General features: G+C 37.4%; 1 protein-coding gene across 1 annotated transcript in view; it reads right to left on the reverse strand.

The window, feature by feature from the left end:
• Positions 1-431: 431 nt before the first annotated feature.
• The window catches only part of LDB3 (LIM domain binding 3), a gene marked incomplete at its 5' end in the record, with an annotated part of 82,741 nt that continues 58,700 nt past the window's right edge, over positions 432-24,472 (reverse strand). The window contains 8 exons of the mRNA XM_010185387.1: positions 432-730; positions 2,898-3,013; positions 4,472-4,592; positions 6,811-6,991; positions 8,200-8,500; positions 14,333-14,460; positions 17,161-17,208; positions 22,600-22,707. Coding sequence (XP_010183689.1) covers positions 641-730; positions 2,898-3,013; positions 4,472-4,592; positions 6,811-6,991; positions 8,200-8,500; positions 14,333-14,460; positions 17,161-17,208; positions 22,600-22,707 — 1,093 coding nt within the window. The remainder of the gene's footprint in view (positions 731-2,897; positions 3,014-4,471; positions 4,593-6,810; positions 6,992-8,199; positions 8,501-14,332; positions 14,461-17,160; positions 17,209-22,599; positions 22,708-24,472) is intronic.

The raw sequence follows: 24,472 nt of genomic DNA on the forward strand, positions 1-24,472 counted from the left end.
TAATACTGTATCCACTTTATCTTCAAACTAAGTTATGGATTGTCTCCTAGGCTTCCCAGCTACATATGGATTCAAGGCAGGCTTCTTATTTGGAAAGAAACTAAAATATTTGATGCTATGAGGTAGCACCACAACATAATGGAATAGCACTCACTTTTCATAGAGGAAACCCTAATCTACTTATTTCTCTTTGAAAGCTATGGTCTTTGGTTCTCCAGATTATTGTACATGTGGCACTTACTCATTCTTGTTATGGAAGAAAATCATTACAAAAGGACTTTTCCAGTTGTTCTTAAACACTAGTGTGTGGTCTAAATGGTAAAACTGCTGTGGGTAGTTACTTTGAAACTGTATTTGCGCATTACTTTTTATATTACAGTTTTTAGTTAATTTCAATATTTCCCCCAACTGTTGCTCTAATAACAGACTGGTTCATTTGGGTTTGATTGTTCATTCAGTAGGTTTTTGTATGAACCTTGCAAAAGCATGTTCTGCGTTGATTAAAGAGGTTAAAGTTAAACTTCAGAAGTATCAGCTTCCTAGCTGTTACCAGTAGAAATGCTAGCCATGGTTATCAACTTTACAACTGCCCAGTTAGTCATCTTTTTTTCCCCAGCATTACTGACTACCAGCTCTTCTTTTAAACATTGATGGCATGGGCATGCTTCTTGCACAGTGGCTTATCCTTCTTGGAGTAGAATGGCTGACCTTCCAAATTCACATGGCATACCTAGGATTAATAATAAATACAATCAGGAATCATTAAAAAAAAAGAAAGAGAAAGACATGCTTATCAATTTCAACCATATTTCCCTTCTGCCCACGCACTCCTCTGGCAGAAGTGCACACGATTTCCTGGATCAAAGAGCATGCTTTGAGGTTAGGCTCTGGCTTGCATCAGCTCTGCTCTCTGTACTTTCCTGCCACCAGTACCCGCTACGTTCATAAGTTTCCATTAAAATGAAGCCTGGCTACGCAGTCCCCTAGGCAGCTTCAGCATCTCAGCAGTGCCTGTGTACGCTGTCAAAGGATAGTGGCACTTTCAAGCCCACACAGCTAGCTCAGACTTTGAAGACCTAGATTCTGATCCTTGTAATGTGATTTTACAAAAGCTCTAGTTAGGTGTCGTGGTCCCAGAGGTACCATCCTGCCATGGTACTCATTCCTGCCATAACTTTGTCTTGGTAGAGGTGTTTATGTGATCACGGAGTGAGTCATTCAGGCAGTCAGTATTATTGAAAACTACCTACTTATTCTTAACACGTTATTCTTCAACCTCTAGAATTCTCTGCCTGGCTGTGTAAGTGCTGGTGTTGACATAACAAACCATCTAAGAATGCATGGCCAAGGCAAGGCAGCCCAGGTTCAGATCAGCTTAAACCGCCCTGGAACTGTACTGGTATCTACATAGGGTAGCGCAGCACCACTGGCAAGGTCAGAGTTGACTAGAACCACTTCAGGAAGTTTATTCTTACCACGTTATTCTTCAACTCCTAGAGTTCTCTGCCTGGCTGTGTGCTGGTGTTGACATAACAAAGCATCTAAGAATGCATGGCCAAGGCAAGGCAGCCCAGGTTCAGATCAGCTTAAACCGCCCTGGAACTGTACAGGTATCTACATAGGGTAGCGCAGCACCACTGGCAAGGTCAGAGTTGACTAGAACCACTTCAGGAAGTCAACACATCAGAATCTAGGAATGAGAACAAATGTTGTCCCTAATGCTCATGGCAGGCTTAAGTCTTGTGAGTGACTACATCAGTGATGTGCTACTGTAAGCAGAAGGGAAATCACATGAAAGGATATGAAGAGAGCATATAAGAAATTACGAGTTGTGTTATTTGTATCTGACTTAACCCTCTGCAAGAAATAAATTTAGCTCCTAACAAAAACTGCTGTGAGAACTGCATTAACAAAACTGTCACTTCAACAGAAAATTGGATTGCTAATTTAAATAAATACTTAAGAATGCAGTTAAATGAACAAACAAAAACGAACACAAAATATTCAGAGTGTCTTTTATAAGGGACTAATAGCTTTTAGTTTGTGAAAGAAACTTGCTGTCTTAGTATTCCTTTCTATGTTAGAATTTTAAAAATACTTCAATTTTCACAGTACACTTTTGTGTACATGTCTGTGTACCATTGAAAGACCAGTAGTTAGTTTAGCTTTGGATATTTAGAAACATTTTTATACTTTCTACTCTCCAACCTGAATTTTACAGTTCAGCGAACATTAGAAATTGTCACTGTCGTTTTTGGTGTGGTCAACACACTATTTTTATCTAAGCAGAGGTTCTAGATATTATTACCTTAGCAATAATAAGTTGTAGAGCAGCACAGCTGTATTAGAACCATATGAAAAGTACTGTTTATCATATGGACTTTGTGTGCACAGTGTGGAAATATGGCTGGGAATATATATTACACTATATAGCTGAACACACACCACAGATGGATGAGTTTGACCGACTTCCATGCTAATGATTATTCTTTCTCTCTAGACAGACTTCTTTTTGCAAGTTTCAACAAGCATTCTGCATGAAAATATGAACTGCGCTGCTTTGTGAGTAAGTTCTGTTCAGTACGGTGTTAATTTATTTTAAATCCTGCTTTACCATTACTTGGTAAGCATTGGAAAGAATAACAGCATTTGCATTAAGTATTACTGTACGTACTCAAACTGGATGTTTTGTTAGAAAGCACACGCTTGTGATGGTCAAATTTAATAATTTGGAGAAGAGAAATTATTCCCCATCCTTCTCCATCTGCAAGTAAGAAATGAAATTCAGTCCCTCTGCATCCTTAGGCATATGTTAGTCGTTCCTGCTTTCAGGTCTTCTGTTATATTTCACAATTTATGAGTATAAAGAAGTGAGATAGTATTTGTATAGAACCTACAGCACAAATGAAGCAGGTATCATGCCAAGTGTGTCCAAGAGCTTCAATGAATTTATCTCCAGCTTCAACAGGAAAATCACAGCCATGGCATTTAGTGCTGAACAAAGCAATATAATCTAAAATAAAACAAAAAGCAAACTTAGAACAAACTCTCAACATAACTGTATTAAATCCAAGCGAAAAGAAAGTTTCCAAAAGATGAATTTTTGGTTTGTTTTTGCTCAGTTTCCTACACATTCACTGAAACACACACTCTGAAATTTGCTTCTTTTCTTTCATTATTTAAACACAAACTCAGTGCAAACCCCCACATCAGCATGACAGTTGTCATCACAAACACAGAAAACAAACAAACAAATGAAATTTGAAGTTCTGTTTCTCACATTAGTTTTAAATTGGCTTTAATGTACGTGGAAGTTATTCATAAGGACAAATATGGTCATAAAAACCACAATCTAATGGCCAGTATTACCTTAAGGGTGGTATAGAAGCATAGTTTAAGTTTTTATGACTGGATTTATGTTCTCTCTGCATTAAGAGAGAATATTATGGAAACCCTGTACTGGCTGGTTAATACATCTTTATTTTGAAGATCAAGTGCAATTTGGAATGACTTGACATTGAAAAAGATTAGCAGAAATTCTAAAGGTACATGGAATTTGAGAGTCATTAGAGATTATGGCAAAACCTCCAACTGTGAAGAGCAGGTGCCAAGTCAGTCGTGCTGCATGGTTTTCATTCTTCACTAAGAGTTACTCTGATTTTTAAAATTCAATTTGCACAACTACAAGAAAGGAATCTCCAGAAAGAAGCAGGCCAGAGGCTCATTAAATGGACACGGCAGGGCTTACAGAGGGAATATCACTTAAACCTTAACTTGGTTCTTGACCATGTCAGACAACTCATTTGCACAGCAAGCACCTTTTATTAAACCATATTGCGCTTTCCATAATTTGGGAAAACTTGGCCTTTTCTTTTCTTAGTTGGCAAGAAGTTCATTTGTTGCAGCACTCAGAAAACAAAACCTGCACCACCATGTGTTGCACATCTGAGCAGAGCTATCTTTTCACTTATGTTGGTTGATAATGTTTCTCATTGTGATACTGAGTGATACAGTGATAATGACCAGGTTTTGGTCATAATTCAAGCAACTAAGTAGAAAGAAGGTGTGTAACAACCCACACATGCTGTATATAAGAACTACCAGAACACTGAAAGAATTTTTCACCCCACAACATGTAGATTTCTAGTGAGCACAATCTACCAGGGGAGGAAAGGGGACAGGGAAAAGAGTTTAGGGAGAGAAATGGAAGGTACGTATCATAATATGTAAGGGAGAGAAATGAGGTGAGGCATTCTGCAACATAGAGGCAAAAGACCAGCACTGTGCCAGTCTATCATATAAAGCGGATTAAAATACAGGGGAAAACACTTGTATATGTGGAGAGTGGAAACAAAATCCATGCTGAGTGGGTAACTGACTTCATTTTGTTCATCAGCTGCTTTATTCTTACATTGCTTCCACACAACATGAAGTGCATGATTACTGCGCAGAACTGTCCGGTTTGCCATACCTTTCTCACAGTAAGGTTCCCCGTCCTCCATATGAAAGAGGCTATTGCCAAACGGCATCTTGCAAGCAGCACAGACGAAGCAACTTGTGTGCCAAGTCTGTTTTAGGGCATGCATCACTTCCTGTAAAACAAGCAAACAAACAAAAATCTCCAGCAGAACAGCATGCCCTGCGAGTACCTACTGGAGACCAAACACAAGGCAGAGATGCTCGAAATTTTTCCCTTCTGTATCAGCCAATTTCCAACTTCACAAGAAAGAAGTATGACTCCTTTGGAAAGAAAGAGGAAATAGGACTGCAAACTTTCTAGAATGATGTATTTGCCAAAATGAAACAAGAGAGTGCAGCCAGCTGTTTATTTCAACATGCCCAGTCGCTGTTGCAGAAGAGATTCTGTGCAAAGATTTTGATTATCTTTTCCTTTGTTTTGACATGACCAGTTTGAACTCTTCAGTGCAGGAGAAAAATCTGTTAAATAAATTTTAAAGAGTAATTGTCTCTTTAAGACCAAGAAATGCACGCAGGGGATAAGTGTTTTAAGTCAAATGTTTCAAAGCAATTTAGATTATGTACTCATTTATTTAAGCTTCTCACAGAAATGCTTCATAAACTAATGTGAAAATCTAAAAAGACTCCCCAAACAATAAAAAGATTCTTAAATTTTAACTGATTCACTTAGTGAAAATGACTATGCATGTCTCTTCCTAGGCCAAATAAAAAAAAAACACAAAAAACCCAAATTCTGTGCAGCTGATGTTCTCTTGAACTCTGAGTATCCACATTTATCTGCTTCTTTCTTCTATCCAGTATGAAGCAATCCCTATTAGTGCTTCATTCTTGCCTTGTCATACAGAAGTTCTCCAAGTCCAAGAGCTGCTGTTCTGAGCTTTGATTTATGGTTACCTGCTAATTTGTCAATCTTATGCCCAAGACAATGCTCGACAGTGTACCTCTGTCAAACAGTCCAGATTTCACCAGGCCAGCTGTGTAACTGGTGCAAATTACCGTTGTTAACGCCAGTGAAACAGCATTGCTTTACAACAGCTGAAAATCTAGATCCTATTTTATGTTGCTTCCAATTATATACATAGATTCTGATTTTATTTTAAAGATTATTTTTAATCTCCATTGACTATACCAAAAGGGATTGAAGTCTTCTTCCACGCTTTCAATTCAGTGAATACACGAAATAGTCTAATTTATGTTTGCCATGTATCTCATTAGAAAATCACCATTTTGGATTCATTAACTTCTGTTACTGTTTGCAAAACAACTATCACTGGTAAAAAGGTTTGGATCCATTTATGAACCTCACTGAGGAAAGAAGCAAAAAACAGATTGAGAAACCTTATTAATATAAACAGAGGCAGCTAGCATCTTTGCTATTTTCCTGATGAGAATCCATAATGGGAAACTGATTTGTGCTATCATTAATTAGGTAAGTTAAGTCAGTGCTGTGCTGTAAAATTACTCCTACTGCTGCAGTAGCAAACAAAACATGGTTGGAGCTAGAGTTTCACCACAGATGTCTGATGCTTCAATCCCTGATTGACAATCTCAGAGAAAAGCATCTAGTCTGTCAATGCCAACATTTAGACAGATGTCAAAAGGTGACAGCTAAGCAGTGAAAAAACACTGTGGTATTCCTTGCTTCCTTGTTTGAGAGAATCGTCATATATTCACTGTAACAGCACGCATAAATACACTGCTAAAGTTATCTTATGGTGTTCCAACCTCATCACCATCTAAGGTATATGTAGAGCAAATTTAATTGTACCTAAGCATGAGTACATTAAGACAAAAGCATCTATTTCTGCCTTTCCAGAATTCAGATCTTTCTCTGTTCTGTATTTTCTTAACTGTAAGAAGGCGGCAGTTCCTCTTGGCAGCTGTGTTGCTCGCTACCAGTGAGAAGCAAGAGCAATAGGCCTCTTCCCAAGATCACTGACTTCTCCATTGAAATTTAGACTAAGTCCTGTATAAGAAAATAACCCACCAGTTCAAATTTTTTACTATAAATATAAGGAAAAGATAGGTAAAAGTAACAGTCTGTGTATTGGATAGCAAAGAGCTATCCAGAAAGTGTTACTCATTTTACACGCAGTGAGATGGTAACTGGATTACATATTTTATCTGTGAGTTGAATAAGGTACAGAAATATCCAAGACTTCAGATAGATAAAGATCATTATAAAATACCATGTTTCTCATTCTGAAATAATAGTAAGACTGGGAAATTATTATTAAAAAGGAGGAAATAATTAAACTCTACATTCATTGCTTACAGCCTGAACTATTTCACAATTTCAGTGCAGAAAAAGGGTTAAGCTTGTTCTCTTACCCCCATGATCTTAGTGTGGCATCTGGCACAGGTTGGTGCAAAGAACTGTTCATAGCAGCGCTCACAGTACACACTGTTCTGCTCTTCCACAAAGCACATATCAGCCAAGGATGTCTTGCAGTAAGCACAGTTGAATTCTTCTGGGTGCCAAGAGCGACCCATGGCTACCAGGAAAGGACCCCTGTAAACAATTGCAATTATTTCATTTGTACTGCAAAAAGCTCGAGTGACCCTAATTACAAACCCACTCTGTTAGGCACCACATACATGTGTAACAGGCATTCTACTTGAACCATGAAGGTGCATATTAAACTAAGATCCAGAAGCCTGAACAGAAATGGTCTATTTAAAAATCATTACTCCAACACTTTGCCAGTTGGTTAAAATATTTCATTATTGTTTAGTCATATATCTTGGATTTACAGACAACTGTTAGAAAAATCATTGTGTTCGTATCTGTATAGCTGTAAGTGGTCTTGTAAACAGCAGCAAAGACAACAGGAAAAGGCAAGGGGCTGTAACAAAAAAGATAACACTGCTATTTGAAAGCATGAAAAAGTAGGCTAATTTCCAAACCCACACACCCACACCTCACAGTAGCTTGTCAAGTCTCCTGCCTTCTTTTCACCTGAGAGACCACTGCATGCAGCATGTTCTAGAAATACCAGACTATCAGATGACAACTCGCTGTTCGGTTATATGGACACATTAAATCTGTTTTGGTGATTTACTCTTGATTGTAATTAGATATAGTGATTATTACTGGAGTCTTTCAATTTCAGAATATATGAAGGGCAATAATCAGCAGTTCCACATCACGAAACTAGCTCCTTTCAGTGGGGGAGACTGTCATTAAACACGGATTACTTAAAGTTGGTTAGCAGTCCACAGGGTAACAACAGGCACCGGTCCAGCAGAATGAATTGAGAGAGAAGAAGGGAGAGGCGTGCTATGAATCACTGATAATAAAGTGTAGGCATTATCTTTTTCCAGACACAAGGGCAACAATTACATTTGGCTGCTGTTCCAAAATGATGTCTCGTTCCTTTTCTCTCCATAATTGTCCCTTCCTACTTCCCCCAACTCTCCCAGTGAAGTTGTATGTATCTCCTTCAAGGGGTACCTTAGGACCAGAAACTTATTTAGAAAACAGTGATTTGCCATAGCATCCAAGACACAAACAATCAGCATGTATAACTTTGCAGTGATAAAAAGTGAACCACATAATATTGAAATGAGCTCTGCAAATGTTAAATTAATGAAGCAGACAACAGACATCCCTGCTGGATAATTTAGCTGAGTCTTAGGCTCTGGTACTGTATATTAATGTACAATAACCAATACTTTTTTCTTTCTGCTTCATCCCTCTTCAAAACCTCATGACCTTACCGAATTATGCTGTTACAGTGCCCACAGAGAGGAGTTCGGCCGCTGGCTGGAAAACGCTCAGCCCTCTGAACTGTGCCCCGGGCTAGTGCAGGAGCCTGAGAAGATGTTGACACTGGAGATGGGTAAGCAGAAGTTGAGGCAGGAGACGGTACTGGAGCACCCCTTGGTAGGATGTGCTTTGTGACAGTGGTGGTGGTTTTTCCAGGTGCAAATTTCTGGGAAAATGAGTCATCTGTAACCCAGGGAGGGCGACTTGCAGGCTCAGCATTGGCAGGGGTGTAGGAATGAACTGGTGCTGGTGCTGTTTTAAGTATCCCAAAAGAAACCAAGAAGTATTTTAAAGTCTTTTCTTCTGATGGCAAAACAGCAACACTTACCGAAGGGTACTCCACAACACAAAAAATAAAAGCTTCAGATGACACTTAATTATGGTCTGTCCCATTACAGCTCAATGATTCTGGACTGAAGCCAAGGATATCAGCACAATCACTGACTGTTAACTCACATGCATTACAGAAGTCATTGCCTAGTGGCTTTTACAAGTTTTATGGAGACCATTTTCAAGGGCATTTCTTCATTTTCTAGTAGGAACGGTTATGACAATTCTGTGAAAATTTCAAATAATCTGTTTAAGACATGTTAAAAATAGAAATGCCAGATCATGTAATAAAGATTTAGACAGAATACCCCATAATTTCAATAAGCTATACTTAAATTTTGATCTCATTACATTCATTAAATACGCAGCATTTTCCATGGATGACACTGTTATCCATCACTTGTAAGTTTTACTCATACGTTTCTGAAGAAAAGCAGGCTCACACAGAGAACACAGAGATAGAGAGCACTGGAAGCAATATTGAGGGAGCCAGTTCAGCTCACATGACCAGCAAGACAAAGCCAGCATCACTTAGAGGAAGGCCAGACTTGCGGTGATGACTGATCTCAGTTCAGTTCTTGGCTCTCCCACAGACTTCCTATATAACTTGGAGCAAAGCACAGTATCTCTGTGCCTCAGTTCCCATGTACAGAATAGAAATATTCTACTTCCTTTCTTCCACCCTTTGACTATCACAGAAAATCATCATTGCAGAGTGCCTCTGTGTTTGTATGCACCACGCTCTAGTCTTGGGTGGAGCTGTATCACATAAAAATAAGCAGAAGCTAGAGCCTGCACATAGTGACAAGTTTTCCCATTGCCCTGCTCTTTTCAAAGTGTCAGCTCTTGCACTGTGTAGGAACTGAAGTCACTGCCCAAGACCCTGTCTCACTTTGCCAAGTACAGGAGCTGTAAAAGCAGGGTTGTTTTTTTTTCCTTTGCAAGAAAAACAAAGTAGTGAATGATTCTTGGTTTGTGTGAGGAGGAACAGAAGCTTGGAGTGTTGAAGGGTTTTGTGCAAATGAGAGAGCACGGATCTGGGAACAGAAATCAGTTCTCCTGCAATCAAGGCAAACGCTCCGCATAGCAGATCCCACTGCCAATAAAAAGACGACCAGATACAACATTTACAGTTTTAAGGGGCTTGCAGGTAGAAGTGCATTTCAACCAAGAGGAGGGTTCTGAACGTAACATGAATTTTTCTGGATAATTAAGTGGTGAGAAGATTGAGTTCTGCCTAACACCCCCCCCTTAGCCCACACTCTGCCATACAGAATAACAGATACTGATTATTGGTAATTGCAGGTGCTTAAATTGCATATCTATCGATTCACTGTGATCACTCCAGTTATCTCTGATTTTCTTCCTTTTATCAAGTTCAGACTTGAATCTAATGCATCTTCTTGATAAAACTTTCTTATGCTCCAGTATCAACACAGTTTCTGCTTCATAAAACTGTATCCCATCTTAGCTTGAGGCTTCTTTTTATTATTTTTTTTTACTTGGGAATGATAAACATTGTTTAAAGATTTCAGAACAGAGAGTTTACATCCAATCTCTTTAAACCCTGAGGCTGTTGCTATTTCTGTATTACAGTATTAAGCTAGGCAAAATTAGGAGGCAATATTTAATCTCTAATTGGCGAGTTCAAAAGGCTCCCACCTATGAGGCTCTTTAATTAAATAAGGTGACTTCTAGCTCACTCAGTTTTCTGAAAAGATTCTCCCTTCCCCAAAAGCCAAGTCTTGTTCATTTGAAGTACAGCACTGCATCCCACCGAGGGCCTAACAAAATGCTCAGATATTGAAACCCAGGGTTCCAGAAGTGAAGAACAAATGCAGTCCAGGTACCATTTTTAGGATGTCTTTTATCATAATTGTCTTTACTAAATTCAGCTTACAACCTTTTAGTTTTTCAATTTTTCTTCCTTAATCTCACAATGTTGTGCTTTATTTTTCGTTTGTTTATTCCAACCAATGTTGACGCTGTATGATTTATCTCGGTTCAGATTAATCTGGCCTCCTTTGAAGGATAAACACGGGGGAAGGGTCTTTGTCTTTCATTCTCTCTGCCTTATATTTCTTCTTTATCTATCTTTTCTACTTCGGTAAAATAAAGCAGGAAAATAGGTTTTTTCCCAGATGCTGAAATAAGATACCAGGGAAATGATTGCAAAATGACAAATGTTGGGTTCGAAACTGCTCCAAGTTCTCCTTTCAGCCATTATTTAATTTTACAGGCTGGATTTATTACAACATATTTTCCCGCTGTGAACAGCCTGGAATTACTATTGATTTAAAATAGTGTCATTGCAACATGTTAGAAAGGTTTCCCTAACTCTGAGAATTTAGCTGTTGCTATTAAGAGGGAATTATTATCTTGTTAAGTCATAGCTATATCCCTAAGCTTATATGAATAACTCTCTTGTCCTAGCAGCTAATGCCATTCAAATTCACCTTGCATGTTTATGTATTTCAAAGTCTTGCAACAGACATGCAGCAGATAACAGGTGCTGCTTGCTGGTAAAAAGTACTAAGATTCAGTATATCAGAGAACAGATTTCTCAAAATATCAGTATTGTGTCAGCTAACCCTTAACTGTTCAAAAATGAATATTTTTAAGGAATTCAGTAGCCCAGCCTCTGTCACCCTGTTTGTCTCAACCCTCAGAGTCTCTTACAGTAAGAAAGAATGGGACTATTGTTGTAATCATATTCTTATATCAGGGAGAGAATAGCAGGTTCTCTCTAACAGTGGTAGGAACAAGCCAATTCCTTGCTTCTGGGGAATTTGGAATTCTCTCCATCAGCTCTTCATTTATGGCCAGCAGATATTTTACCTCCAGAAAAAAGGCATGTTACCAAAGGTCCATTTAGGAAAGTAAAGATCAATAAAGATTCATACAGTCTCAAAGGCTTTAGTTTTACATACTAGCTCACACTGTGAAAGCACTTTCAATCTTTTCTCTTTGATTGCAGAACACATAATTGTTATTCTTAGTAATAATTTTCCAGTAACAAATGTAATTCATAATCACAACTGATTTGGCTTGTTCTGCACTTCATGGCTGCATCCTTGAAGCCCAGAAGTTTCCTATATACTGTTCCAGTGTATAGTAGAAGACAGATAAAGCATACAGTGCAACAAGTTCTTTATAAGAAGACACTATTCTTATTCAGAAGAATTTAAAATGACAGTTGCTACATAACCTGCTGTTTCACTCTTGAAGGTGCTTCAGATTCAGTGAAAATTTCATTGGCATCTGTGGGAATCTTTCTACCAATTTCTACAAGAACGGATCAGGCCTTTACACTTGAGCACTTTTTACATACATGAGTAGTCCTACTTGGACTTACGGATTTAAAAGAAAATATCTGCTTTCTTACTTTTAGATGTCATGTTACTTCATAGTATAACACTGACATCTGGGCTGTTTGGAACATGAAAACACTATTCTAGTCTGGGAAAGCCTGTCAGAAAGGAATACACAAGTATTTTCTGCCATCTAGTGGACCTTATTCAGAAAAGAAATCTATCCTTTTAAAAACAAGTTACAACTTTTATGGGACAGAGAAGGGAAAAAGATTACAGAGTTCACAGCTTTCCCTATATGAAGAAAACAAAGATTTTTAGCATCAGAAAATTCCCACCAGAGTTAGATTAGTCAAAGTTGTACTCCTTCTTTGCTTTCAAGTGTAGACTTACTGATTATTCCATCTGAGCCAGATACTCAACAATGCAGTTTCGAGATTGGTTTCAGTTTAACCAAATTTAGCCCCATTATTTTTTTTTTCAATCTGAGATTAAAATAGCCTTGTAAACTCTCTTAGTGACTGAGTCATTCAAGTTTCTGGAGATTGCATATATGAGGCTGGTGGTGGGTGTTTTAATCTGGAAGGAGAGCAAGTAATCTCATTCTCATTAACACTGAGGGCTAGCGTAAAGGCTTTCTAAACCCTACATTGCAAATCCTTGTAGTAATCTCCACTATTCTGGCCTTCTCACACAGTGGATTTACAAAAACAGAAGTCTAAGAAAGTACAGTTATTGCAGAAGTCTGAAGTGGCAATCAGATTGGAAGCAAAAGATGGATTTTGTGATCTCATATGTCATCATTTGAGAAGAGCTGGTCCTTTCAGCTTCAGGCTGCATTTTACAATGCAGGACAGAATTTATATGCATTCATAAATTTGGGTGAGGAAGTTTTCTAACTGCCTTGATGGTTTGTTTCAGAATACTAATTATCTTTCCAATCTGTGACAGGAAACGCCGTTTCCTCCATTACTTCCCAAGTGACAATTTCCCTTTGCTCAGGACTGCAACTGTCTTTAGGGGTTTCTCTTGTTGGCAGCCTGGCTCAAAACCAGCAATATAAGGAAGTGCAAAGAAGATGCCCATCACAGGAGCAAACAAAAGTATTGCTTCTTATTCAGAGTCTAATTCAACAGCGAGCTCTTTCTCTAACAGATACAGTTACTAATTTATTTCTGTGGCAGGTCTGTATACTGAGAACTGGAGTGTGCACTTCCCCCAGATGAGCATGGGGCTTAGTACCCATCAGTGCATTCAGGAGATATTTCGACTTGCCATAGTTCGTTGTGTTCTGCATTATGGAAATAAATCCTCTGTCTTCATCTTTCCTTTTTTTTTTTTCAATATAAAAATAATATTTGTGACCACATGGTATATGCTAACATGCTTAACCAAAAGCAAATGAGGAGAAGCTAAAACCTTTATTGACTTTGAGACCCTAAATAGCTTGTGATAGCTCTGAATTGGCTTTTTCCACTTTCATATCTCAAACACAAAGATTAATCAATTGATCTGCCCGTCTGCTTTGTATCTAAGTAAAATTTCTGCATTGGTTTAATTAGAGAAATAGATCCAGAGATAAAGCATTACAGAAGACAGAGTTTAAGATTGTTAGAATTCCTGGCCTTTTCATATTTACCTGACTGTCAAGATATAAATCAACTTTTTAATTATCTTGCTAAGATCAGAACAAGCTTAATTTGAAACAGAGCTGCATTTAGACGTATATTGCTGCCTCATTTAATTTGTTCATTTTGAAGGTTCACGTTTTGGTCATCAATGGTTTTAGAAGTTCACTCCATTTGTAACACATTAATACGAAGGTAATTTAAATAACATCAAGGAGCATATTTTCCCTGTGATTGAATAATCAAATATATTCCTTCAGTAATTGGATCTGTGGGAAATGGAAGCATAGCTTACAAAGTACTTTAAGAGGTCATTCTTTATTTCAAATATAAGCCTGAGTTTGATAAGTCCAGTATATGGCCTATTCTGTGTTGCTGATATATCCAAATATACTCAAGCTGCCTTCACTTATTCTGTCTCCCTCCTGAGCTGTGTAGTCTTGAGCTATTTTGTCAGTTTTAAAGTGTCACTGCGCTAATTGGGCGGGCAGCGTTATTTTCTAAATGTATTTCTTTTGAAAAGTCAGGCTACAGATCTTTTTTATTAGAGATTTTTTTTTCCTTGCTTTTATTCTTCTTCCTCGATTTCTTCCACATTTTCACTCCAAAGCAGAATTCTCATACAACATAATCCTCAATCTTCAGATTATCTGAAGCAAAACTAGCAACCAAAACTAGCATGGTTTCATGTATACATCTTTCTTGATGTGCATGTGTCCTGTTGTGAAATGTGCATTCTTTGCATTTTCTTTATCCAAAAGAAGTGCATGTGCATTTCTTTGATGAATCCTTTCCGTACTTTGAAGTGACCTTACCTGGCTGATAGACAGAGGGCTTTATGCTGGCAGTAGTAACAACTCTTGGTTTTGGAGTAGCAGAAGCAGCAGGACCTTCTCCATAGCTTCCAGAAGCTGGCACTGGTGTATATGACTGGCTTGTGTTTCTAAAAACAAAATGAAATTATGAGGAACTTTATGAACAGCAAAAGTCACTGATGAAATAAGAGATGTGGCAGCTTCCAAAGCACTCCAAGAGGAACTGTCCTTGAGAGCTACAGAGAGAATATTGTGAGATTCATTAGTCTTTATCATTGCTAAGAAAGGCTTGGACGGTTCTCTGGAAAGAAAAATTGGATGAATAAGGATTTTAAATAATGCCACATTGCTCTTGTCACAGAAGAAAGCATACTGAAGGAATATGACAAATTTGTTAAAGGAACTCTCAGTTTAACACGGAATCAGACTTCAGGAACATGCATAAAAAGTTTGGGTTTTCTGTCCCTCTACAAACAAACAGGCCTGTTCTTCTCTAAGATAAATCCATGAGGGATATCTTCTTGACTTAAAAAGATACTGGCTCAGCACAAATACTACCACTGCTACTACAGATACCAACTGCTGTTTATAAGCATTGTACTCTTTTTGAAAAGATTGTTGTAACCTTTAAAAAACATTTCTGAAACTCTTTTCCCTGTTTAGATTGATACCACAATTTACATTAATTTTTCTAATGTTCAGATTCAGCTAACCAAAAGCACGTGATACTCAGTATTAAGATGTAATTTCTGCATTCCTAGATTTAAAACATTGGCTCAGGATTCCAAACATCAATAAGAAATAATTTTTCTCTATTTTATGGCTTGGATGGTGATTCTGAGTTTGATTACAGTAACACATTGAGATATATGTCTCTTCTATTTGCCTATGATTCTATTTGTAGTGATTTTGCTTCATAGACCACTAAAAGAGCATTACAAACAAAGCAAGTAAGAGAAAATAAAGAAGTACAATAAAGAGAAGCAACAGATACTGAGATGTGTGCAGTAATAAAAGCCATTCACTACTGAACATCATTCTTACCCACCCAGATAACGCCGTTTTATCCCCCCCTCCCTTCCATTTCACTATCTGTCTGAACCAGATCCGTATCTATTTGTGCTGACTGTTTAGGAGTTATTTCTGCAGTGGCTTTCTCTACAGGAAAAAATTTGGCAGCATAAGAAAAGAAGCGTCCAGCTTTACCAGACCATTGGTCCATCTTGACTTGTACTTTCTTTAAGAAACAGTGGAAATAGATGCTGTCTGCAGAGAACGTGTTATGGTTTTTACACATGGCAAACCCAGCAGATTTATTCCAGCACTGGTAAAAAGCATTCTGACAAATGTAAACTTTTGATTTTTAATTTTGAGCAAAATAAACCTATCCTCACAACATAGCTTTTTGCTACTCTGACAGTGCTTATACTGTAGATCTGGTTTGCACAGCATTGCTGCCTCAGGCTAATTTATTTTGTCTGTTTAGTTAGACTTAGGAACATAGCTGTTGCTACAATGACTATAGCTAATTATTTCTGTACCTAGGGCTTAGGGCTGGATTTGGATCCACTTATACTATAAATGAACAGGACTCTCCAAGATAAACTATTTTAGTGGGTTTGTATTCACTGTAAATTCGGTTGTGAACTGTGCTGTGATTTTGTAACTGCCAAAGCTGTTCTAAGCACAGTAAGACTTTTTACTTTCTGTTCTTATCAGCTATTTACTTCTGATACTTTCTAATCTGTAGTGCATAAGAATGCACAGTACTCAGTGTCACTGGACAGAGGATCATAGCTCCTCCTGTAGCACAGACAGGAAGATGTACACTTCAGGTACACTGGATTCACATACAGCTTTCAAAATGCCTTTGGCTGAATACACGCTATCAAAATGACTTTTCCTTGTTTTAAAATCTACTATTCAAGCTAAACTAGACAGAAAACCAGTAAAACATACTTACCGTTACATGATCAGTGTTCAGTATTTACAATGTGGATTAAAAGATTTCAAATCGTGTCCTACAGCCTTAATCTGAAAGTGGCATACACCCAGGAAAGTCTAGTCCCCGGTATGAAGGTCTATTAGTAGACAGACTCATTTGAAGCTCTCTTAATGCACAAAATACTTAAAGACATTCTGAGCCAGATTAGTGATACTTAGATTGTCATGAAGAAAAATGGTTATTAAAAATCCAACTGTTTCCAAAAGTTAATAGCATGATAAAACCATGGCACTATATTTCCTTGTATGTCTAGGGAAATGAAGTTGAAAGAACCCAAAAACAATACACACATTAAAAATTGTATTTATAGTACCAAAATCATGGCAAAATTAAAAGAAGTGAACTCTTTTGCAAGTGTAAAATGAGTATTAAGTACAGTAAGGAAGATAAAAAGGCTTGCCAAAAAGAAACAAAGTGTTATGGTACATCATTAAGGGTTTTAGTGAAGTTAAAAGATTTATCAGAATTTCTGCTGAAGAAAAGAAAATTGCATGTGATTAAAAGAGAGAAAAAAAGAAAAAAGAAAGAAAAAATAAAAATATATCCAAACGATTGAAGATGCTTTAATGGAACAGGAAGCAATGGCACCTCAAAAAGCAGTGAAAGCACCCTTACAGAATTTATCTGTAGAAGCCAAGGGCATGTGACAGGCAGCAAATTAAATATTGGCTCTGAAAACTATTAGTTGTTGGAAAAAGAAAGAGTAAATATATCTAAGCAGATAATTTTTATGTTAATACTTCACTAGATGCCTACTAGCAGCAATAAACCGGTTTGTTAAGTGATTTTAAGGTAGAGTAGCTGCGCAAAACATTTTTTATACCTCTTATTGGACTGGTAGCTGATGGAGGTGGAAGAATGCCGGTTGAAACTAAAATGAGACAAAAGTTGAATTTGAAAAAAACCTGTACCAAGAAAATTGGGATATATTGTCCTAAAGTGAATTTCCTTATGACTAAGATGGGCTTTTAAGTGCTAAAGTAAACAACATGTACATATTATAATCATATAAGATCAATATTACATTACATTTTGCTTATCTTATTAAAGCTCGGAATCATAGTGAAACCTGAATGATGGTAACATTAAGAAATAACCTGAGTATATTGCTCCATAAGTCACTCTCATCCAATATTGCTCGTTCTTTAGTTCTGGAAGTCAAATTCAGCCACTGGACTGTTGACTTTGATATTCATCATTTATTTGTATTAGCACACACAAAAAAGAAGTTAACATTTTAAAAAATGTTTACAAAAATGTTAAAAGCAAACCTTGAATGAACCAGTCCAAAGACCAGCTAAGATTTCCAGATAACTAGGACAACTCTTTAGAAAGGAGGAGCAAGAAATAGTTGAAACATCATCATCAAGCCATCACATTCAACATTTCTCTCACAGAACCATTCTGCTGTTCCTTTACTATACAGAGTCTTAGGTAAACAGGTAGGTTTGGTTTTTTTCTTGGGGAAACACCATCATTTCAAACATAAATGACCCATTTATGTAAATACAGAAAGTCCTTAAAAACCTGCACAATGTATGATCTGAGAAACAAGAGGATTCAGAATGAAGACAGCTCCTAGAGGAGTGCAGGGCTTCCTGGCAACAATCACATCCCACAGGAGCACAGCCCACATTTGCCGGAATTACCAGAAGCCTATCATATAACCAGTTACTTTCCTAGCTTCTGGAGAAGAGGTTTTCTTCCTTTTATCACAGATACAGCGCTTGGGTTAAAATCCAAGAATCACAGAAACGACACCTTCCTTTTAGAACCGTAATTGTAACTCTTTCCATCGTTTCTCCTGTTTCTGTATTCCCCAAGTGCTGCCTCACTGGTTGCCCTGCTTTTACTCTCCAGGTGGAATAAATAATTGTATAACAAGTTCTGTAGCTTATTTAAAACACTCCTGCTCTGCTTTCTTCTTTTTAAGGAAGATCATAAGTGAGAAAGTAAGAGAACATTGCAGATTTAAAAGTAAGAGTAACATGATCAGTTAAGGATTAATGACTTAATTCAAACATTTCTTTTTAGGAACGTTATCAAGATTTTATTCATGTTAGGAGTTAAGCCTATGGCCTTGCATACAAAAGCAAAATCACTATAGAACTGGATCTACCAAAGTTGAAAATCAGATTTAAATAGTTAAAGACATCGATCAATAAATCCTCCTGCATTTTCTTGGTGGACCTTTTTAAGGTATCTAGAAGGAAAAAAAACCAGTAAACACTGGAACAATGGTGGTAAAAATCTCCGCCTCATTCTATCTCAGCGTGGTTTACAGGATGGAGAGACTGTTGTAACTAAGGTCATCCATATTGTATTTTGAACTAAAATTATGTGAAATGCTGTAATACACCGATGTTACATGCCAAGCCAAAACTGGAGTTTTACGTCAGCATTATGGCATGCTAATGCATTGCTTGATTTCTAAATGAAAACTATCGGATGCTCAAAAATTTGAATTATAACTTAATTTAGAAGGCAGTTTTAGTCCCTTGTATTCGAGCACACTAGCTATAATACATGACAGTTTTTAAAACAAACGTGAAAGTAGTCCACAAAGAATCTATTTCAGCTCCAACACAGCCCTCCAAAACCAGAGTTTGCTTCTTGCACCTGATTATCAGGGAAACAATTCTTTACAGGTCCTACAAGTTTCTGATTTACCTTTATGTCCCAAGGCTCACTGAATTACTGAACTTCCAAAAGAGGTGTTAGCTGAGACAATAACTTTTGCCTGCTGATTAACAGCTTGAAGTGTATGTATGTCATCATGATACCTCTGTTGGTCACTGGCAAGTAAGATTTTAGGGCAGCAGTGTATAAAGTTGATATGCTGTAGATCTTGTGTCTTTGATTTCAATAAATGCCAGGTACAAGCAATATGTTTTAGTAGTCCGACTAAAGTATTCATTTCTGAAATGGACAGTTGTTTTTTATAGATACACAGAATCTTTCTAGTGGGAAGAGATCAGATCGCAGTCTCTCATCTAACTTCCTGCTCAAAGCAAGGCCAGCTTTGAGCTCAGACCAACTTGCTCAGTGTTCTATTCAACGGTGTCTTGAAAACCTTCAAGAATGGAGACACAACCTCCCCAGATAACCTGCTTCCTTTCAAAGGGGCAGGAAAGGGTTAAATGGTCCATGCCGATCTAATGCAGGAGATAAAAGACATTTGAATTTGGAGTAAATTTTAATACCTCAAGGTGATATTTTTGTCCTCATTGCTCATTAAAACTGCGATTCACACTGATTAGTCCATATTGATACATAGCTACAAATGAATTCATAGTTGCAAGGCTTCAAACTGCTTCCCTTCTCCCCACTAAGGAAATGCAAAATTAAATGGATAAAGGTTCAATCAAGAAATGATTATGTTAGCTCTAAGATAGCCATGCAAGTAGTGTCAGCAAATAATGGATATCTTTATACTTGTTTATTAGCTGTTTATATGTAAACTATATGTAATTGTTGCCTGTCATTTCCAAGACAGCAATGAAAACATAGCTCTTTTATAGAAGAGTAAATTTGTCCCAAAATATGAAAGATATCACCATCTAACTCATAGACCAAAAGCTATGCCAGCAGTTGACCAACATAGCTACCATACTTCAGTGTGAAGAGTGCTTATGCTGGGATTCAGAAGGTCAGTCCATATTAATCTGCCATTAATACAAATGAATAATGAGCTTCTCAAATGAATAACCTTCAGTTTAAAAAAGTATGCATACGTTACCCGTTCTGTGAAAACATGCCTTCTGCCTACTTGGGCAGCCTTATTTTAAGGACTTTCTATGATGATAAACTATCTGTCTCTTAAAGGTTTCTAGAGACCTACCACTTTGACAACTCTGATTTAAAAGCTCACAGTGCTATGATTCACACAGTCATAAGGGTTTCCTGAAGTTTTTAGATTACTCTGAGCACAGTCTTAGAACTCCATATCCAATTTTAGAACGCTCCCCCTCCGACTAGCAGCACTCTCAGTGTTCAAATCTATGTCTGTCTTCACCTAGTCAGACAGCTTTGCAGAGTAAGAAAAACAACATCCAAAGGAAATTTTATTTCTGAAATAAAGCCATTTCTTGAAACTGGAAAATCTGTCGTTTTGACATTTTGAAAGTGTGATGTGTTCTTTAGCCCTCCCCTTATATCCTCCTATTCAAAATACTCAGAAATTGTCAGTGAATAGAATTTTTTCACTCAAGTGTAAAACATGCCTTTCTAATCTTGGGTGGGCAAGAAAATAAACCTGATTAAGATTTTACCATTGGAGTCCCTAAGAGTGATACATACAATGCATTTGAGATGTTTATCTTACAATCAATGAACAATTTTGGAGGAATGCAGAACGTGTTTCATTATCTGACTGTCTTGAAGGGGAAAAACTAGGGCCTTTTGTAACATCAATGCCAATCTCAATGTAATATGCATATATTGCAGAATTAAAAAGTATTACATGCAATACTACTACTACATGCAGTCTTCAGAGGTGTATTACTGATTATTATGTACGATTCTCACTGAATCTAGCAGACTACCAAGGAAATCTCTTATGCAGGTATTTAATAATATACCTCTCATAGCAAGACTTATATGGGTCTTAAGAAATAGACTCATGAAACATGAATAATGTCTTCTGGCCAGAGTAGTCACACCAAGGCTTAAATTTAATTTCATGTTCTGACCAATGGATTAATTTCAGTCCTCGACTGAGAGAAATACTGAAAATAAGACTTTTATACTGCTGAGAAGAAATAATTTTTGCACACCAGAGCTATAAAGAAGCTCCAGTATGCACAGCTATTGTTGCTCAGGAAGCAAGGGACTTTCTCTAGTTATAAGAGGTTTTTACATGTCTCCTTCAACAACTTTGTAGATCGCTTTTCTCACAGAGATATGTGATCATTCCAACTGACTCAAAGAGCTCTGTCAGTAAAACAAACAGTGGATGAAATAGTACTGGTGACATGTAAGAGCTTAATCATACCAGAGTATTGATCAAAAAAGCAGTGTAGGAATTACTTCTGAAATGCACCAAGTACTCATAATGTGAACATTAGGTCCCCTTAAGGTATTTTATGATGGATACCCACAAATAATGAATTCTCTAAATAATTCATCACTTTGGAATTTTGAAAGGTCATATATAATACTAGATGTCAATGGCAGCAAATACCCTTGCATCTGTTCTTACCTTCTATTCTTGGTAGCATTCTGGTGACATTAACCAACCTCCTAGTTTAATTGAAACTGAAGATTAGTGTATGATTATGATTAGTGTATTTCCACTCAAATAAATTGAATTGCATCAGCAGTTAATTTTATTTCTTATGTTTTATCAGCTCCATATGGGAATTACATCCCTTATGTAATTCCCATGGCTGTAAACAGCTATGTTTACATCCTAAAACTCAGAACCCTTCTGATTTTCTGTTCTGTAGCTATTTCATTTCTGCATTCGTTTTAGTGATGTGGAGCCAGCCAAAATGCCACAACTATGCATGGCACTTAACTGCTGTTTTCTGTGTTTCTCTTGAGAAAGACCATTATACTTCTTGGTGTGTAGCCTTCAAACTTGCACAATTTGTTAACTTCAAACATCATCTTTGGGTGATTCCTAACTACCTTTTTATGTCAACATAAGAGAGAGACATGGATAATTATAATCTCAAATGTATTGTTGATTCAGTTTTTAATTATTTCTGAAAATTGTGATTAAATAATGAATCTTAAAATCTACTGCTTTCTCCTTTGTTAGTCTTGACAGATTGTTACTGAAAGCAATGAAAAGGCTTAGCAGTGAGGCAGCACAGCAGCATTCTCTCTTTCTAGGATAGATGCTACTTTTCCCTATCAGTGATCTTTCACTTGTCATGATTAAGAGCATCATAAAAGGACGTCTGTGATTCCTGTGATCCTGTGTTTTCACCAAGAAAAAAAAAAGTCTGTCATTCTCACCCAGTGTCACTAGACAAGACTTTAAGATGGCAAAACCAGCACAAACCAACCAAGTGAAATACCTTTATTCCAAAAGGATCTTTTGGTCACATACCCTAAATCTAAAACTTAGGTGTTTCCTAGCTCAGTTTTAATGTGAAAGATAAGCAAGAAGGCTATTCCTTTAAACACATCATGCTTTTCAATAGTCTCTGCCAAGCCAATCTATTAAGAACCTGAAAACTGTAAATCAGAAAGAGTACTACAGAGTGAAAACAAAATAAGTTAAACAAAAAAGAACAGAGCTTTACAGATATACCTAGATTGAGATGAGATAGCAGATGAAATAGTGGAAGCTGCTAATGACATGTTCTTGGACCCATGGAAAGGCTTAGGCTGTGAAAGAGAGCTGGGGGCTGCAAGGACTCTGCAGAAGACACAGTAAAGGCATGAAAGCATGTACAAAATATTTTAACAAGGACAAAAATAGTGGCATCAGAATCAAGCTTTGTCAGAGTTCAGATACAAGAGGACTGCTGCATAGTTACCAGGAACAGGTTTTCTGTAGCATACATCTGCACACTTACAGAATAGCACAACCAAGCACATTCCTATAGGACACAAGACAAAATGCACATTACATACAAATCTTAAAACCAGAGCCTATTGACAACTGTGAAAGACAGTATTTCAGGACAGGACTTTTGTCAACGATACATGTTTTTATCAGCAAGATCTGAAGATGTTTGAGTCTGAATTCAAGCTAAGGGTTTATATATGCAAGCAGTTAACCAGACAAAAGATTCTCCTATTTAAAACACAACTTATTTGCATGATTAGTTTAGTAGAGGCATTTGGTTTTGAAATATATATTAGATAATCCATTTTCTTCACATTACAGTTTCAACTGAGGGATAAAAATGACTTAAACCGTATCATTTCATGTGAAAGTGCCTTACGGCACAGTTCTGAATTACAGAATAATACCTTATTCAAACTTCCTTTGCTGGCTGGCTGATTTATTTACCTGTACTGGAATAAAAACACTGGAGTCCAGCAAATCATGGTTAGGAAAAAATTGGCTAAAGTTAGAAACTAAGTAGTTGGTATAGATAATTTAAGTCAACTAGCAACAAAGTAAACAAGAAATAGAGCCAAGAGAACATTTCCAATCCCATTTACACAGATCTAAGATGTGACAGACTACATCTTAGGTCTCAATTATTTAAGGTAGTTTGCATTACTGAAACTGTGTTTTACCTTGGATTTTTAAAGTATGCTACAATAGACATCTTTTAAGAATATTCATGTAGCAAAATTAAACAAAGTGAAAATAATAATATGCACCAAAGGATTTCACCCTTACTATCTCCAAAATTACTAGGATGTGACAGCAGTTTAAATCCTGTGTGGTCAGTAGGTCGAGGGTGGTTCTCCTCTCACTCTCCTCTGCCCTGCTGAGGCCACATCTGGAATACTGTGTCCAATTCTGGGCTCCTCAGTTCAAGAAGGACAAGGAACTACTGGAGAAAGTCCAGCAAAGAGCCACTAAAGTGATGAGGGAACTGGAGCATCTCCCATATGAGGAAAGGCTGAGAGAGCTGGGTCTGTTTAGTCTGGAGGAGACTGAGGGGGGATCTCATTAATGCTTATAAATATCTAAAGGGTGGGTGTTAGGAGGATGGGACCAGACTCTTCTCGGTTGTGCCCAATGATAGGACAAGGGGCAATGGTCACAAACTGGAACACAAGAGGTTCAACTTAAACATAGCTTCTTTACTGTGAGAGTAACAGAGCACTGGACCAGGCTGCCCAGATTGGTTGTGGAGTCTCCTTCTCTGCAGACATTCAAAACCCAACTGGAGGTGTTCCTGTGTGATCTTCTCTGGGTGATCCCGCTCTGGCAGGGGGTTGGACTGGGTGATCTTCAGAGGTCCCTTCCAACCCCTCCCTTCTGTGACATATCCCATATTTTTCTTCACAGACTGACAACTTTTAACACACAACTGCAACTCTTACTGTACTATAAGTGTTATAAATACATACCTCTCTGAAATTCATTATAGCTCTACAGCTAAATCTCATTAGAGAAAAGAGATTAGATAAATCTAATAGAAATTAATTGACTTAATACCTTAGAGAGCAAGTCAATCATCAAATGTGTGGTTTTACTGACATACTGCTCATTTTCC

Source organism: Mesitornis unicolor, unplaced genomic scaffold (assembly GCF_000695765.1).
Source record: "Mesitornis unicolor isolate BGI_N332 unplaced genomic scaffold, ASM69576v1 scaffold2965, whole genome shotgun sequence".
NCBI classification, from domain to species: domain Eukaryota; kingdom Metazoa; phylum Chordata; class Aves; order Mesitornithiformes; family Mesitornithidae; genus Mesitornis; species Mesitornis unicolor.